The 17,729-nt window shown below is 51.8% G+C and overlaps 1 protein-coding gene and 2 pseudogenes across 1 annotated transcript; 2 read left to right on the forward strand and 1 right to left on the reverse strand.

The window, feature by feature from the left end:
- Positions 1–1,119: 1,119 nt before the first annotated feature.
- On the forward strand, positions 1,120–12,668 carry LOC129135776 (putative uncharacterized protein FLJ46235; annotated as a pseudogene).
- Positions 11,456–12,668, forward strand: LOC134810700 (putative uncharacterized protein FLJ44672). Its single transcript, XM_063816744.1, has one exon. The coding sequence runs from the start codon at positions 11,681–11,683 to the stop codon at positions 12,530–12,532; it is 852 nt and encodes a 283-aa protein (XP_063672814.1). The 5' UTR covers positions 11,456–11,680; the 3' UTR covers positions 12,533–12,668.
- A 44-nt stretch (positions 12,669–12,712) lies between these two features.
- Positions 12,713–15,650, reverse strand: LOC134810699 (protein capicua homolog; annotated as a pseudogene).
- Between the last annotated feature and the right edge of the window lie 2,079 nt (positions 15,651–17,729).

Here is a 17,729-nt window from a genome sequence, read left to right on the forward strand (position 1 = left end):
CTGTGTGTGTACAGATGACCGTTTGTTTAGATTGAATTGTCTCCCCAGAAGTAAGATTACTGTGAGTCATGGTGAATGGACATTCTCATTACCCTTGATGTAAGTTGACAGGGTTTTGAGTGCTTCCCAGCTATAATCTTAGCACTTTGGGAGGCTAAGAGAGGAGGATTGCTTGAGGCCAAGAGTTGGAGGAGGCAGTATGGCAGTATGGTGAGACCCTGTCTCCACTATTTTAAAAAATTGACAGGCTTTACCCTGGAAGGCTTATACACAATTTAAACACCCCTCATAGTATAAGAAAGTGCCCATTTCACTGCACCTTTGCCAGCACAGGGTATTATAATTTAGTAAGTCATTTTTTGTTTGATTATTTTAAATAGATAAAAGACCTCATGTTACTTTACTTGTCACATTTCAACATCTTTCCTTAGCTTATTAGCTGTATCTCTTTTCTGCCTGTAAGTGGTTGTTGTTGTTGTTTTGTTCTTTGAGACAGGGTCTTGCTCTGTCACCAGGCTGGACTGTAGCGGCATAATCATGCCTCGCTGCAGCCTTGACCTCCCAGGCTCAAACTTCAGCATTCCGAGTAGCTGGGACTACAAGTGTGCACCACCACTCCCAGCTAACTTTTTTCTTTTTTTTTGGATAGAGACAGGGTCTCACTGTGTTGTCCAGACCGGTCTCTAGCTCCTGGCCTTAAGCAATCCTCCTGCATTAGCTTCTCAAATTGCTGGAATTTCAGGCATGAGCCACCATGCCTGGCCTGGGCTAGTCCCATATTCTCTAGAGTTGTCTTTACTTTGTGCTAGCCAATCTCTCATTGTGCTGTTCACCTGTTATAATGAATAATTCTCTGTATTAAATTTTACCACTTTAAACTTTTGAGTGGTTTATGCTTCCTGATTGGACTCTGACTAATATGTTAGGAAGGGTCCCAGGAGGTAAACCCACACAGATGGGATTTGGGCATAGGTTTGGTTTCCCAGGGGGCAGTGCTGAGCTCTTTGCCAGTGGGAAATGGGATGCTGGTGACTTCCAGTAGGTGACCTCACAGTGACTCAAGCTACCACTTACTGTTGATTGTGACGAAATGCCAGCTGAGGCACATGCCTTAGGAGCTAAGTGGTTTCTGCCCTTGACCACTGTGAAGACTGTTTTGGGAAGGGTCGCTTTGGATGCATTGAGCAGGGGTCCCCAACCCCTGAGCCATGGAGCCGTAGGGAGCCACACAGCAGGAGGTGAGTGGTGTCGAGTGAGGGAGTGAGGGAAGCTTCGTCTGTATTTACAGCCACTCCCCTTTGCTCACATTCCCGCCTGAGCTCCACCTTCTCAGATGAGCAGCAGCATTAGATTCTCATAGGAGAACGCACCCTGTTGTGAACCGTGCATGTGAGGGATCTAGGTTGCGCTGTCCTTATGAGAATCTAATACCTATTGATCTGTCACTTTCTCCCATCACGCTCAGGTGGGACCATCCAGTTTCAGGAAAACAAGCTTAACACGCCCACTGATTCGACATTATGGTGAGTTCTATAATTATTGTATTATATATTACACTGTAATAATGGAAATAAAGTGCCTAATAAATGTAAATGTGCTTACATCTTTTGGCCCAGCTCCTACCTCCCGGCAGCCTCTCCAGGCCCAGAACTTTCTCCATAAGTTGAGGTAGCTGGGACTGTAGGTATACATGACGATACTTGGGTAATTTTTAAATTGTTTTGTAGACATGGGGTCTCACTTTGTTGGTCAGGCTGGTTTCAAACTAATGGCCTCAAGTGACCCTTCCACCCCTGCCTCCCATCCTCGAGGTATGTGCCACCACAAGGAGCACTTGTTCAATTTTGTAAAAAAAAAATTTCTAAAGTAAGGCTGTGGGATGATGGCAGGAAGATAAAAGAAAAGCAGAAGAATAAGTTAAAATGACTTATTCACACATATTCTTTTGACAGCAAGAAGAACTTTTAGTATATACATTCCTTACAAACAAACAAAAGGCAGATAAACAATGTTGTATAGGAACTTCAACACACACTGTACAGTATTCCCACTTTGCTGACATAAGTTATGGAAATTTCATAGTTTACTTGAGTGTCGCTACCAGTATTTTGCTTCTCTGATGATTTTTATCAACTTCCTCATCTGTTAACTTCTCTCCAAGGTATGTCATGTCACGACATACTGCCGCCGCACGAACATGGCCAGTGTCTTCCTATTCAACATGTAGAATGCTTTCCTAATTTCTCTTTTTACTCTCTGTCTTTGTGTTCTGAATTTTCCTTACTTTTATTGTCAGAAACTCCAGAAAGTCAATCATACTACTTTATCATGATTTGCTTTATTAATTTATACTTTGCTTATATGGAATTTTGCCCAACAGACCTCATTACAGTTTCTAACCTGTTGTATTTTGTTTTTTTTTCTGAGACAGGGTCTCCCTCTGTTGTCCAAGGCTGGAGTGTAGTAGTGCTATCGCAGCTGACTGCAGCCTCAACCTTCCAGGCTGAAGCGATCCTCCCACCTCAACCTCCCACGTGGCTGAGACTACAGGTGCTTGCCACTATGCCCAACTACTATTTGGAATTTTCGTATACATGGATTCCAGAGGGGTGACAGCGAAACATGAGTAAGCATGGATTTTGGTATATGCAGAGATGGGGGGCTGGAACTAATTCTGTATACTGAGAGACGACGACTGTGTATGTTTTTACAATTACGCTGTAGGATACATACTGTTGCATAGCCTTGAAAATACAAATTTTTAATTGAGTGGAATACTAATAATATTGCTAAAAGTAGCAGCTGGCCAGGTGTGGTGGCTCACACTGGTAATCGCAACACTTTGGGAGGCTGAGGCAGGAGGATGGCTTGAGGCCAAGAGTTTGCGATAGGCCTTGGAAACACAGGGGGAGTCACCATCCCTACAGAAAAATACATGAATTAGCCTAGTGTGGTGGCATGTTCCTGTAGTCCCAGCTACTTGGGAGGCTGAGGTGGGAGGATCACTTGAGCCCAGGGAGGCTGAGACTGCAGTGAGTCATGATCAGGCCTCTGCACTCCAGCCTGGGTGACAGAGTGAGACCCTGTCTCAAAACAACAAAAAAGTAGCAGCTAACATCAACTGACCTTTTACCAGGTGCCTATTGATACCATAGTTTAATTTCTTAAAACTGTTTCTTATTTCACTTACCAACTCTGTCTTCAGTTACTCCCAGATTTTTACTGTGTGTGTGCAGATGACCTTTTGTTTTCATTGAGTTGTCTCCCCAGAAGTAAGATTACTGTGAGACATGGTGAATGGACATTCTCATTACCCTTGATGTAAGTTGACAGGGTTTTGGGTGCCTCCCAGCTATAATCTTAGCACTTTGGGAGGCTAAGAGAGGAGGATTTCTTGAGGCCAAGAGTTGGAGGAGGCAGTATGGCAGTATGGTGAGACCCTGTCTCCATTATTTTAAAAAATTGACAGGCTTTACCCTGGAAGGCTTATACACAATTTAAACACCCCTCATAGTATAAGAAAGTGCCCATTTCACTGCACCTTTGCCAGCACAGGGTATTTTAATTTAGTGAGTCATTTTTTGTTTGATTATTTTAAATAGACAAAAGACCTCATATTACTTTACTTGTCACATTTCAACATCTTTCCTCAGCTTATTAGCTCTATTTCTTTTCTGTCTGTAAATGGTTCTTGTTGTTTTGTTCTTTGAGATAGGGTCTTGCTCTGTCACCAGGCTGGACGGTAGTGGCATAATCATGCCTCACTGCAGCCTTGACCTCCCAGGCTCAAACTTCAGCATTCCGAGTAGCTGGGACTACAAGTGTGCACCACCACTCCCAGCTAACTTTTTTCTTCTTTTGGATAGAGACAGGGTCTCACTGTGTTGTCCAGACCGGTCTCTAGCTCCTGTCCTCAAGCAATCCTCTTGCATTAGCTTCTCAAATTGCTGGAATTTCAGGCATGAGCCACCATGCCTGGCCTGGGCTAGTCGTGTATTCTCTAGAGTTCTCTTTACTTTGTGCTAGCCAATCTCTCATTATGCTGTTCACCTGTTATAATGAATAATTCTCCATATTAAATTTTACCACTTTAAACTTTTGAGTGGTTTATGCTTCCTGATTGGACTCTGACTAATATGTTAGGAAGGGTCCCAGGAGGTAAACCCACACAGATGGGATTTGGGCATAGGTTTGGTTTCCCAGGGGGCAGTGCTGAGCTCTTTGCCAGTGGGAAGTGGGATGCTGGTGATTTCCAGTAGATGACCTCACAGTGACTCAAGCTACCACTTACTGTTGATTGTGATGAAATGCCAGCTGAGGCACATGCCTTGGGGGCTAAGTGGTTGCTGCCCTTGACCACTGTGAAGACTGGTGTGGGAAGGGTTGCTTTGGATGCACTTGAGCAGGGGTCCCCAACCCCTGAGCCATGGAGCCGCAAGGAGCCACACAGCAGGAGGTGAGTGGTGTCGAGTGAGGGAAGCTTCGTCTGTACTTACAGCCACTCCCCTTTGCTCACATTCCCGCCTGAGCTCCACCTTCTCAGATGAGCAGCGGCATTAGATTCTCATAGGAGAACGCACCCTGTTGTGAACCGTGCATGTGAGGGATCTAGGTTGCGCTGTCCTTATGAGAATCTAATACCTATTGATCTGTCACTTTCTCCCATCACGCTCAGGTGGGACCATCCAGTTTCAGGAAAACAAGCTTAACACGCCCACTGATTCTACAATATGGTGAGTTCTATAATTATTTTATAATATATTACAGTGTAATAATGGAAATAAAGTGCCTAATAAATGTAAATGTGCTTACATCTTTTGGCCCAGCTCCTACCTCCCGGCAGCCTCTCCAGGCCCAGAACTTTCTCCAGTCAGCCTCTACAGACCAAGCTCATGACTCACAATGGCCTATTTAGGCCCATACCCTACGTCACTGCAGTCTCCGCAGATGAGGCTACTGCCTCACAACAGCCTCCACAGGCACAGCTCCATCGTTACAATGGCCTCTTTAGACCCAGCTCCTGCCTCCCAGCCTTCTCTCCAGGCCCTGAACTTTCTCCGTAAGTTCAGGTAGCTGGGATTGTAGGTATACATGACGATACTTGGCTAATTTTTAAGTTGTTTTGTAGACATGGGGTCTCACTTTGTTGGCCAGGCTGGTGTCAAACTAATGGCCTCAAGTGACCCTTCCACCCCTGCCTCCCATCCTCGAGGTATGTGCCACCACAAGGAGCATTTGTTCAATTTTCTAAAGAAAAAATTTCTAAAGTAAGGCTGTGAGATGATGGCAGGAAGATAAAAGAAAAACAGAAGAATAAGTTAAAATGACTTATTCACACATATTCTTTTGACAGCAAGAAGAACTTTTAGTATATACATTCCTTACAAACAAACAAAAGGCAGATAAACAATGTTGTATAGGAACTTCAACACACACTGTACAATATTCCCACTTTGCTGACATAAGTTATGGAAATTTCATGGTTTACTTGAGTGTCGCTACCAGTATTTTGCTTCTCTGATGATTTTTATCAACTTCCTCATCTGTTAACTTCTCTCCAAGGTATGTCACGTCACGACATACTGCCGCTGCACGAACATGGCCAGTGTCTTCCTGTTCAACATGTAGAATGCTTTCCTAATTTCTCTTTTTACTCTCTGTCTTTGTGTTCTGCATTTTCCTTACTTTTATTGTCAGAAACTCCAGAAAGTCAATCGTACTACTTTATCACGATTTGCTTTATTAATTTATACTTTGCTTATATGGAATTTTGCCCAGCAGACCTCATTACAGTTTCTAACCTGTTTTATTTATTTATTTTTTTTCTGAGACAGGGTCTCCCTCTGTTGTCCAATGCTGGAGTGTAGTAGCGCTATCGCAGCTGACTGCAGCCTCAACCTTCCAGGCTGAAGCGATCCTCCCACCTCAACCTCCCACGTGGCTGAGACTACAGGTGCTTGCCACTATGCCCAACTACTATTTGGAATTTTCGTATACGTGGATTCCAGAGGGGTGACAGCGAAACGTGAGTAAGCATGGATTTTGGTATATGCAGAGATGGGGGGCTGGAACTGATTCTGTATACTGAGGGACGACGACTGTATATGTTTTTACAATTACGCTGTAGGATACATACTGTTGCATAGCCTTGAAAATACAAATTTTTAATTGAGTGGAATAATAATAATATTGCTAAAAGTAGCAGCTGGCCAGGTGTGGTGGCTCACACTGGTAATCGCAACACTTTGGGAGGCTGAGGCAGGAGGATGCTTGAGGCCAAGAGTTTGCGATAGGCCTTGGAAACACAGGGGGAGTCACCATCCCTACAGAAACATACTTGAATTAGCCTAGTGTGGTGGCATGTTCCTGTAATCCCAGCTACTTGGGAGGCTGAGGTGGGAGGATCGCTTGAGCCCAGGGAGGCTGAGACTGCAGTGAGTCATGATCAGGCCTCTGCACTCCAGCCTGGGTGACAGAGTGAGACCCTGTCTCAAAACAACAAAAAAGTAGCAGCTAACATCAACTGACCTTTTATACCAGGTGCCTATTGATACCATAGTTTAATTTCTTAGAACTGTTTCTTATTTCACTTACCAACTCTGTCTTCAGTTACTCCCAGATTTTTACTGTGTGTGTACAGATGACCTTTTGTTTAGATTGAATTGTCTCCCCAGAAGTAAGATTACTGTGAGTCATGGTGAATGGACATTCTCATTACCCTTGATGTAAATTGACAGGGTTTTGGGTGCCTCCCAGCTATAATCTTAGCACTTTGGGAGGCTAAGAGAGGAGGATTTCTTGAGGCCAAGAGTTGGAGGAGGCAGTATGGCAGTATGGTGAGACCCTGTCTCCATTATTTTAAAAAATTGACAGGCTTTACCCTGGAAGGCTTATACACAATTTAAACACCCCTCATAGTATAAGAAAGTGCCCATTTCACTGCACCTTTGCCAGCACAGGGTATTATAATTTAGTAAGTCATTTTTTGTTTGATTATTTTAAATAGACAAAAGACCTCATGTTACTCTACTTGTCACATTTCAACATCTTTCCTCAGCTTATTGGCTCTATTTCTTTTCTGTCTGTAAATGGTTCTTGTTGTTTTGTTCTTTGAGATAGGGTCTTGCTCTGTCACCAGGCTGGACGGTAGTGGCATAATCATGCCTCACTGCAGCCTTGACCTCCCAGGCTCAAACTTCAGCATTCCGAGTAGCTGGGACTACAAGTGTGCACCACCACTCCCAGCTAACTTTTTTCTTCTTTTGGATAGAGACAGGGTCTCACTGTGTTGTCCAGACTGGTCTCTAGCTCCTGGCCTTAAGCAATCCTCCTGCATTAGCTTCTCAAATTGCTGGAATTTCAGGCATGAGCCACCATGCCTGGCCTGGGCTAGTCCCATATTCTCTAGAGTTCTCTTTACTTTGTGCTAGCCAATCTCTCATTATGCTGTTCACCTGTTATAATGAATAATTCTCCATATTAAATTTTACCACTTTAAACTTTTGAGTGTTTTATGCTTCCTGATTGGACTCTGACTAATATGTTAGGAAGGGTCCCAGGAGGTAAACCCACACAGATGGGATTTGGGCATAGGTTTGGTTTCCCAGGGGGCAGTGCTGAGCTCTTTGCCAGTGGGAAATGGGATGCTGGTGATTTCCAGTAGGTGACCTCACAGTGACTCAAGCTACCTCTTACTGTTGATTGTGATGAAATGCCAGCTGAGGCACATGCCTTGGGAGCTAAGTGGTTTCTGCCCTTGACCACTGTGAAGACTGTTTTGGGAAGGGTCGCTTTGGATGCACTTGAGCAGGGGTCCCCAACCCCTGAGCCATGGAGCCGTAGGGAGCCACACAGCAGGAGGTGAGTGGTGTCGAGTGAGGGAGTGAGGGAAGCTTCATCTGTATTTACAGCCACTCCCCTTTGCTCACATTCCCGCCTGAGCTCCGCCTTCTCAGATGAGCAGCAGCATTAGATTCTCATAGGAGAACGCACCCTGTTGTGAACTGGGCATGTGAGGGATCTAGGTTGCGCTGTCCTTATGAGAATCTAATACCTATTGATCTGTCACTTTCTCCCATCACGCTCAGGTGGGACCATCCAGTTTCAGGAAAACAAGCTTAACACGCCCACTGATTCGACATTATGGTGAGTTCTATAATTATTTTATTATATATTGGATATATAATAAATATATATATTTATTATATATGTTAATATGTTAAATATATTAATATATTACATATATTATTATATATTGTACTAATGGAAATAAAGTCCCTAATAAATGTAAATGTGTTTAAATCTTTTGGCCCAGCTCCTACCTCCCGGCAGCCTCTCCAGGCCCAGAACTTTCTCCAGTCAGCCTCTACAGACCAAGCTCATGACTCACAATGGCCTATTTAGGCCCATACCCTACGTCACGGCAGTCTCCGCAGATGAGGCTACTGCCTCACAACAGCCTCCACAGGCACAGCTCCATCCAATATCCAATATCCACAGCCCACAGCTTCCTCAAGCCAAGCTCCCCAGGCCCAGGTCAGGCCTCACGGTGGCCTCTCCAGGATGAGCTCCTGCCCTCCGATGGCACCTGCAGGCCCCAAATGGTCTCCGGTCGGTGGGCTCCTCCACGCCAAGCTTGGGCCTCCCGGCGACCTCTGCAGGCCCAAGTTGTCCTGAAGTTGGCATCTCCCGGCCGTGCCTCCCAGCAAGTAAGCAAGCTCTTTTGGCTCAACTCCTGCCCAGCTCCCAACCGCCTTTGTGGGCCCCGAACTTTCTCCAGCCAAGTTCTTCGGGCCTAATTCCTGCCGCCCGGTGGCCTGTACGGGCCCAGCAATGGTTGGAGAACAGCCTATGCAGGTCCCGCTCTTGCCTCCCAGGGGCCTCTCCAGGCCCAGCTCTTGACCCCACGGCAGCCTCTCAGGGCCAAGTCCCTGCCTGCCTCCCAGCAGCCCGCGTGTGGCCCAGCTCCTCCCTCACAGTGGCCTGTTGATGCCCATGCCTCTGGTACCCTGCCCAGAGGCATGAGCCCCTGCCTCACACCGGCCCCTCCCATGCTGAGAGAGGTCAGCGTGAGCCCTTGCCTCACACCGGCCCCTCCCATGCTGAGAGAGGTCAGAGTGAGCCCCATGCCTCACACCGGCCCCTCCCATGCTGAGAGAGGTCAGCGTGAGCCCTTGCCTCACACCGGCCCCTCCCACGCTGAGAGAGGTCAGTGTGAACCCCTTGCCTCACACCGGCCCTTCCCACGCTGAGAGAGGTCGTGAGCCCTTGCCTCACACCGGCCCCTCCCATGCTGAGAGAGGTCAGAGTGAGCCCCATGCCTCACACCGGCCCCTCCCATGCTGAGAGAGGTCAGCGTGAGCCCTTGCCTCACACCGGCCCCTCCCACGCTGAGAGAGGTCAGTGTGAACCCCTTGCCTCACACCGGCCCTTCCCACGCTGAGAGAGGTCGTGAGCCCTTGCCTCACACCGGCCCCTCCCATGCTGAGAGAGGTCAGAGTGAGCCCCATGCCTCACACCGGCCCCTCCCACGCTGAGAGACGTCAGCGTGAGCCCTTGCCTCATACCTGCCCCTCCCACGCTGAGAGAGGTCAGCGTGAGCCCTTGCCTCACACCGGCCCCTCCCACGCTGAGAGAAGTCAGAGTGAGCCCCATGCCTCACACCGGCCCCTCCCAGGCTGAGAGAGGTCAGCGTGAGCCCTTGCCTCACACCGGCCCCTCCCACGCTGAGAGAGGTCAGCGTGAGCCCCTTGCCTCACACCGGCCCCTCCCACGCTGAGAGAGGTCAGCGTGAGCCCTTGCCTCACACCGGACCCTCCCACGCTGAGAGAGGTCAGCGTGAGCCCTTGCCTCACACCGGCCCCTCCCACGCTGAGAGAGGTCAGAGTGAGCCCCATGCCTCACACCGGCCCCTCCCACGCTGAGAGAGGTCAGCGTGAGCCCTTGCCTCACACCGGCCCCTCCCACGCTGAGAGAGGTCAGAGTGAGCCCCATGCCTCACACCGGCCCCTCCCACGCTGAGAGAGGTCAGCGTGAGCCCTTGCCTCACACCGGCCCCTCCCACGCTGAGAGAGGTCACAGTGAGCCCCATGCCTCACACCGGCCCCTCCCACGCTGAGAGAGGTCAGAGTGAGCCCCATGCCTCACACCGGCCCCTCCCACGGTGAGAGAGGTCAGTGTGAGCCCTTGCCTCACACCGGCCCCTCTCACGCTGAGAGAGGTCAGAGTGAGCCCCATGCCTCACACCGGCCCCTCCCACGCTGAGAGAGGTCAGCGGGAGCCCTTGCCTCACACCGGCCCCTCCCACACTGAGAGAGGTCAGAGTGAGCCCCATGCCTCACACCGGCCCCTCCCACGCTGAGAGAGGTCAGCGTGAGCCCTTGCCTCACACCGGCCCCTCCCACGCTGAGAGAGGTCAGCGTGAGCCCTTGCCTCACACCGGCCCCTCCCACGCTGAGAGAGGTCAGCGTGAGCCCCTTGCCTCACACCGGCCCCTCCCACGCTGAGAGAGGTCAGCGTGAGCCCTTGCCTCACACCGGCCCCTCCCACGCTGAGAGAGGTCAGCGTGAGCCCTTGCCTCACACCGGCCCCTCCCTCGCTTACAGAGGTCAGCCTGAGCCCCTTGCCTCACACCGGCCCCTCCCTCGCTGACGGAGGTCAGCCTGAGCCCCTTGCCTCACACCGGCCCCTCCCACGCTGAGAGACGTCAGCGTGAGCCCTTGCCTCATACCTGCCCCTCCCACGCTGAGAGAGGTCAGCGTGAGCCCTTGCCTCACACCGGCCCCTCCCACGCTGAGAGAGGTCAGCGTGAGCCCCTTGCCTCACACCGGCCCCTCCCACGCTGAGAGAGGTCAGCGTGAGCCCTTGCCTCACACCGGCCCCTCCCACGCTGAGAGGTCAGCGTGAGCCCCTTGCCTCACACCGGCCCCTCCCACGCTGAGAGAGGTCAGCGTGAGCCCTTGCCTCACACCGGCCCCTCCCACACTGAGAGAGGTCAGCGTGAGCCCCTTGCCTCACACCGGCCCCTCCCACGCTGAGAGAGGTCAGCGTGAGCCCTTGCCTCACACCGGCCCCTCCCACGCTGAGAGAGGTCAGCGTGAGCCCCTTGCCTCCCACCGGCCCCTCCCACGCTGAGAGAGGTCAGTGTGAGCCCTTGCCTCACACCGGCCCCTCCCACGCTGAGAGAGGTCAGCGTGAGCCCCTTGCCTCACACCGGCCCCTCCCACGCTGAGAGAGGTCAGTGTGAGCCCTTGCCTCACACCGGCCCCTCCCATGCTGAGAGAGGTCAGCGTGAGCCCCTTGCCTCACACCGGCCCCTCCCATGCTGAGAGAGGTCAGTGTGAGCCCTTGCCTCACACCGGCCCCTCCCATGCTGAGAGAGGTCAGCGTGAGCCCCTGCCTCAACAGGCCACCGTGAGGGAGGAGCAGGGTCGCACGCGGGCTGCTGGGAGGCAGGCAGGGACTTGGGCCTGGGAGGTCGCGGTGGGGCGAGAGCTGGGCCTGGAGACACCCCTCTGAGGCAACAGCGGGGCCTACAGACTCTGTTCTCCAGCCGGAGCTGGGACTGTTCAGGTACTGGGAGGCGGGATGTGGGTCTGAAGAGCTTGGTTGCCGAAACTTCGGGGTCTACAAACGCAGGCGGGAGCTGAGCCAAAAAAGCTTGTTTCCTGGAAGGCGGGAGATGCAGCCAGGAGAAACAGCTGTGCCTGCAGAGGCCGCCATGTGGGAGGCGGAGGCCGGGCCTCCTCAAATCGGCCTCTCCAGACCCACTTGCAGCCTCCCGGCGTCCTCTCCGGGCCCAGCTCTTCCTCCCGGCTGTGTCTCCAGGCCTGACTCTGGCCTCCCAACACCGTCTTTGGACTCAGCTCCTGCCCAGCTCCCAGCGGCCCTGGTAGGCCCACCACTTCCCGAAGCCAAGCTCCCCAGGCCCAGCTCAGGCCTCACGGTGGCCTCTCCAGGCTCAGCTCCTGCCCTCCGATGGCAAGGTCGGTGGGCTCTTCTAGGCCCAGCTTGGGCCTCCCGGCGGCCTCTGCAGGCCCAAATCGTCCTGAAGTCGGCCTCTCCAGGCCCAGCTCCGGCCTCCCGGCGGCCTCTGCAGGCCCAAGTCGTCGTCAAGTCGGCCTGGAATTGGGCCTGGAAGAGCAGCAAGTCGGCCTTCCCGGGCCCAGCTCCGTCCTCTCGGCGGCCTCTCCAGGTGCAAAACTTCCTCGAGTCAGCCTCTCCAGGCCCAGCTCCTCCTGCCTCCCAGTGGCCTCTTTCAGCCCAGACCAGCTCATGGCTCTTGGCGGCCTTCCCAGGCCCCGCTTTTGACTTTTGGTGGCCTCTTCAGGCCCAGAACTTGACCTCCAGTGGGCCTTTGCAGGCCCGGCCTCCTGCCTCTCGAAGGCCTGCATGGGCCTGGACTCACAGCAGACTCACAGCGGACTCTCCATGCCCAGCTAGCTCTTGCCTCATTGCGGCCTCCCGAGTCCAAAGCTCCTGCCTCTCGGCCGCTTCGGCGGGCCCAGCTCCCGCCTGCCAGCGGCCTCTTTAGGCCCAGCTCATTCCTCACAACGGCCTTCCCAGGCCCCGTTTTTCCCTTCCGGCAGCCTCTTGGCCTCTAATTTGTTTATCTTTTGTGTATAAATCCCAAAATATTGAATTTTGGAATATTTCCACCATTATGTAAATATTCTGGTAGGTGATTTATTTGGGGTGAGTTTCTGCACCAAGCCCGAATTTTTTATTTTATTTTACTTATTATTTGGTGTTAAACAGGTTTAATGACGGTCACGGCAACTTTTTGGCACAATGAAAAATATCGCCCATGATCAACGTGTTCTGTTCTGGGGAAGGGGGCAAAGGCAGGGTGAATCACTTTCTTAAAAAGTATAGCTCAAGTTGGGAGTGCAGAGGGAATGGGGAGAAAACCCTCCCGCTGCCTGTGTCGAAGTGCAGGAGCCCCCACCCCCATACTCACCTGAGTCCAGCCCCCCTCTGCCCCCCGGGTGGCTCAGCCCAGCTCCTGCCTAGGAAAGCCTTAGTGTTGGGAGGGACCCTGATGACTGAGGAGCCTGGTAGCTCCAGGTCGCCCACACTTTCAGGTCTCTTGCCCCAGAAGGTGGCAGGATCCATTGGGAGGAAACAGGTCGCCTTGGAAGGCGTCCGTGGGTCCCCATCCCCAGGGGTAGGGGCCATAGGGGGCCCGCTCTGCTGCCTTGACCATACTCCTGGGCTTTGAAGGATCCTGGGCCCAGTAAGAAGGAGGTGGGTGCCAAGGTTGAGGAGGAAGCATCCGAGTATGTGTAGGGGGAGGACAGGGTGGGACCATAGACTTTGCCAAAAGCTGCAGGTGGATCGGGGGACCCTGGGGGCTCAGGATCCAGCAAGGGGCGGCAGGAGTAAAGGAGGAAGGAATGACAGGTGCAAGTACCTTCCCACCAAAGCCCTTGTTGCCCTCTGGCTCCTCCCCAGAGTTGTCCCCACTCTCAAGTCAGTCACCCACTCCTTGAACTTGAGATCAGTGTCAGTGGTGCTAAAGCCATCATCAGCAATGACATCATCACCCCCTCCTCCTCATGGATGACCGTGTGCTCCTCGTCACTCGCTATGTCCTCACTGGCCATGTGCTGGGAATGAGCATCTCAAGTGGGCAGCAGCAGGGCTGCCCACTGGTCACCTCCCTCACCAGGGGCTGCAAAGTGGCCTGGAGCTTCATACTGAGTAGAAGGCTTTGGGCCAGAGTATGATGCAGTGCCAGACACCACCACCTGTGTCAGTTCCTGTAGTGCCTGACGGTCTATTTCCCTGCCGTCCAGGCTGTGTACCCCCCTGTGGGAGAAGGCTTGGGCCAGGCTGAGCCAGGTTCCCTGACTGTGTGCAGCCGTTCTGCCCCACAGAAGCTGCTCCTTGGTATCCGAGCTCTGGAGTGTTTAGGCTGCAACTGACAGGAGTTCAGAGGACACCCCAGGGGCAGTGGCAGTGCCCATCTCTGATATGCTCCGCTCCCACGAGCCCTTGTTACACTCCTGCTAGCCCCTGGCTTGTGGGCTTGGCCTCTGAGCTGGACTTCTTTCGGTCCTTGTTGCAAGTGGGCCACCTTCACCTGGAAGGCCAGGTCGTGGTATTTCTGCGTCTCATTGGGCCCCAGGGTGTACCACCGCTCGCTCAGCATCTGGCTGACGGTCCGGATATCCTGGTTGGAGTGACCCTGGTGCGCCCTGCCAGGGCCTGGTGCCGCTTGCTGAAGATCATGACCGCCACTCATGGGCCACCGGATGTGGTCCTTGTCCCATTTGTTGGGGCTGCGTCCATCCTTCTCAGAAGATGAGTCCTGTTCCTTGCGCAGGGCACTGAGGGACTGGGCCTGACATCATCTGAGTGGTAGAGGCAACTGGGTGTCAGGAGACATGATGGAGAGGAAAGCATCATCATGGTCATTCTCTGTCTCACTGTCCAGCAGGGACTCCCCTGAGGGGCCCAGGGCTCCTCCTCCATGGTGGGAGGTGAGCTTTTACCAGGTTCCACCACCCCCAAAGTGTGTGGGGTTGCGGGCCCTGGGCTTTCAGGGCAGGTGGCTCCAGGGGGCCGCCCAGGGTCAACACTCCCTGTCCCACCTGGTGGATGCTCATGAGCAACAGCTGCCAACTTGGCAGGTTGTTTTCTCTGGTTGGAGGCCACTGAGTGACTGGCAGGTTGCTGGGCCTCGTGTGGCTGCAGGGAGGGGTGAGGAAGGGGATGGAGTACCAGGGGAACATGGCCACAGAGTGACCTTCCACATTCCTCCACACGAACATGCTGACGCCACGGGAGGCCTCACTGAACGCAGGCCTGGGGGCCGAGTACTTGGTCCGGGCGGGGGGTTCCTGGCAGGGGCTCACACCTCGCCCCCTCCTCAGCCAAGGTGGCTTGGGCCCAGAGAAGGGGGGGTTGGAGAGGAGCAGAAGGCCAGGCCTCAAGTTTTGTTTTTTTTGTTTGTTTTTTTGTTTTTGAAATGTAGTTTGACTCTTGTCACCCAGGCTGGAGTGCAGTGGCACGATCTCAGTGGCCTTCATACCTGGCTAATTTTTTGTATTTTTACTGGAGGTGGGGTTTTGCCATGTTGGCCAGGCTGGTCTTGACCTCCCGACCTCAGGTGATCCACCCACCTCAGCCTCCCAAAATGGGATTACAGGCATGAGCCACTGCTCCCAACTTCATTCATGTTTACTTGAAAAACTCCGTTAAGCATTTTTTTAAGGTAGACCTAGTGGTCCTGAATGCCCTCAGCTTTGTTTGTCGAGGAAGCACGTTATTTCTTTTTTCTTTCTGAAGGACAGCTTTGTCAGACATAGTATTAGTTGCTGGCAGTTTTTTTCTTTCAGCACTTTGAATGTATTACTCGAGTCTGTCCTGACCTGCAAAGTTTCTTTAACTTTTGACTATTTGATTATATTGTGACTTGGTGAGTATCTATTTGGTTTGAACCTCTTTAGGAATCTTTAAGCTTCATGGATTTAGATGTCTAAATCTTTCCCATGATTTAGGCAGTTTTCAGCCATTCTTTAAATAAGCTTTCTTCTCCTTTCTCTACTTTCCTTCCCAAACTCCCATAACCTGACAATGGTTTGCCTAATGGTGTCTTGTTGGCTTTCTTTTCTCTGTCTTTTTTTCTTTTTCTTTTTCTTTTTTTTTTTTTTTTTGAGACAGAGTCATGCTCTGTCACCCAGGCTGGAGTGCAATGTGTGGTCTCGGTTAGGGTTAGGGTTAGGGTTAGGGTTAGGGTTAGGGTTAGGGTTAGGGTTAGGGGTTAGGGGTTAGGGTTAGGGTTAGGGTTAGGGTTAGGGTTAGGGTTAGGGTAGGGTTAGGGTTAGGGTTAGGGTTAGGGTTGGGGTTGGGGTTGGGGTTGGGGTTGGGGTTGGGGTTGGGGTTGGGGTTGGGGTTGGGGTTGGGGTTGGGGTTGGGGTTAGGGTTGGGGTTGGGGTTAGGGTTGGGGTTGGGGTTGGGGTTGGGGTTAGGGTTAGGGTTAGGGTTAGGGTTAGGGTTAGGGTTAGGGTTAGGGTTAGGGTTAGGGTTAGGGTTAGGGTTAGGGTTAGGGTTAGGGTTAGGGTTAGGGTTAGGGTTAGGGTTAGGGTTAGGGTTAGGGTTAGGGTTAGGGTTAGGGTTAGGGTTAGGGTTAGGGTTAGGGTTAGGGTTAGGGTTAGGGTTAGGGTTAGGGTTAGGGTTAGGGTTAGGGTTAGGGTTAGGGTTAGGGTTAGGGTTAGGGTTAGGGTTAGGGTTAGGGTTAGGGTTAGGGTTAGGGTTAGGGTTAGGGTTAGGGTTAGGGTTAGGGTTAGGGTTAGGGTTAGGGTTAGGGTTAGGGTTAGGGTTAGGGTTAGGGTTAGGGTTAGGGTTAGGGTTAGGGTTAGGGTTAGGGTTAGGGTTAGGGTTAGGGTTAGGGTTAGGGTTAGGGTTAGGGTTAGGGTTAGGGTTAGGGTTAGGGTTAGGGTTAGGGTTAGGGTTAGGGTTAGGGTTAGGGTTAGGGTTAGGGTTAGGGTTAGGGTTAGGGTTAGGGTTAGGGTTAGGGTTAGGGTTAGGGTTAGGGTTAGGGTTAGGGTTAGGGTTAGGGTTAGGGTTAGGGTTAGGGTTAGGGTTAGGGTTAGGGTTAGGGTTAGGGTTAGGGTTAGGGTTAGGGTTAGGGTTAGGGTTAGGGTTAGGGTTAGGGTTAGGGTTAGGGTTAGGGTTAGGGTTAGGGTTAGGGTTAGGGTTAGGGTTAGGGTTAGGGTTAGGGTTAGGGTTAGGGTTAGGGTTAGGGTTAGGGTTAGGGTTAGGGTTAGGGTTAGGGTTAGGGTTAGGGTTAGGGTTAGGGTTAGGGTTAGGGTTAGGGTTAGGGTTAGGGTTAGGGTTAGGGTTAGGGTTAGGGTTAGGGTTAGGGTTAGGGTTAGGGTTAGGGTTAGGGTTAGGGTTAGGGTTAGGGTTAGGGTTAGGGTTAGGGTTAGGGTTAGGGTTAGGGTTAGGGTTAGGGTTAGGGTTAGGGTTAGGGTTAGGGTTAGGGTTAGGGTTAGGGTTAGGGTTAGGGTTAGGGTTAGGGTTAGGGTTAGGGTTAGGGTTAGGGTTAGGGTTAGGGTTAGGGTTAGGGTTAGGGTTAGGGTTAGGGTTAGGGTTAGGGTTAGGGTTAGGGTTAGGGTTAGGGTTAGGGTTAGGGTTAGGGTTAGGGTTAGGGTTAGGGTTAGGGTTAGGGTTAGGGTTAGGGTTAGGGTTAGGGTTAGGGTTAGGGTTAGGGTTAGGGTTAGGGTTAGGGTTAGGGTTAGGGTTAGGGTTAGGGTTAGGGTTAGGGTTAGGGTTAGGGTTAGGGTTAGGGTTAGGGTTAGGGTTAGGGTTAGGGTTAGGGTTAGGGTTAGGGTTAGGGTTAGGGTTAGGGTTAGGGTTAGGGTTAGGGTTAGGGTTAGGGTTAGGGTTAGGGTTAGGGTTAGGGTTAGGGTTAGGGTTAGGGTTAGGGTTAGGGTTAGGGTTAGGGTTAGGGTTAGGGTTAGGGTTAGGGTTAGGGTTAGGGTTAGGGTTAGGGTTAGGGTTAGGGTTAGGGTTAGGGTTAGGGTTAGGGTTAGGGTTAGGGTTAGGGTTAGGGTTAGGGTTAGGGTTAGGGTTAGGGTTAGGGTTAGGGTTAGGGTTAGGGTTAGGGTTAGGGTTAGGGTTAGGGTTAGGGGTTAGGGTTAGGGTTAGGGTTAGGGTTAGGGTTAGGGTTAGGGTTAGGGTTAGGGTTAGGGTTAGGGTTAGGGTTAGGGTTAGGGTTAGGG

This window comes from Pan troglodytes, chromosome 7 (genome assembly GCF_028858775.2).
Source record: "Pan troglodytes isolate AG18354 chromosome 7, NHGRI_mPanTro3-v2.0_pri, whole genome shotgun sequence".
Classification (NCBI taxonomy): Eukaryota; Metazoa; Chordata; class Mammalia; order Primates; family Hominidae; genus Pan; species Pan troglodytes.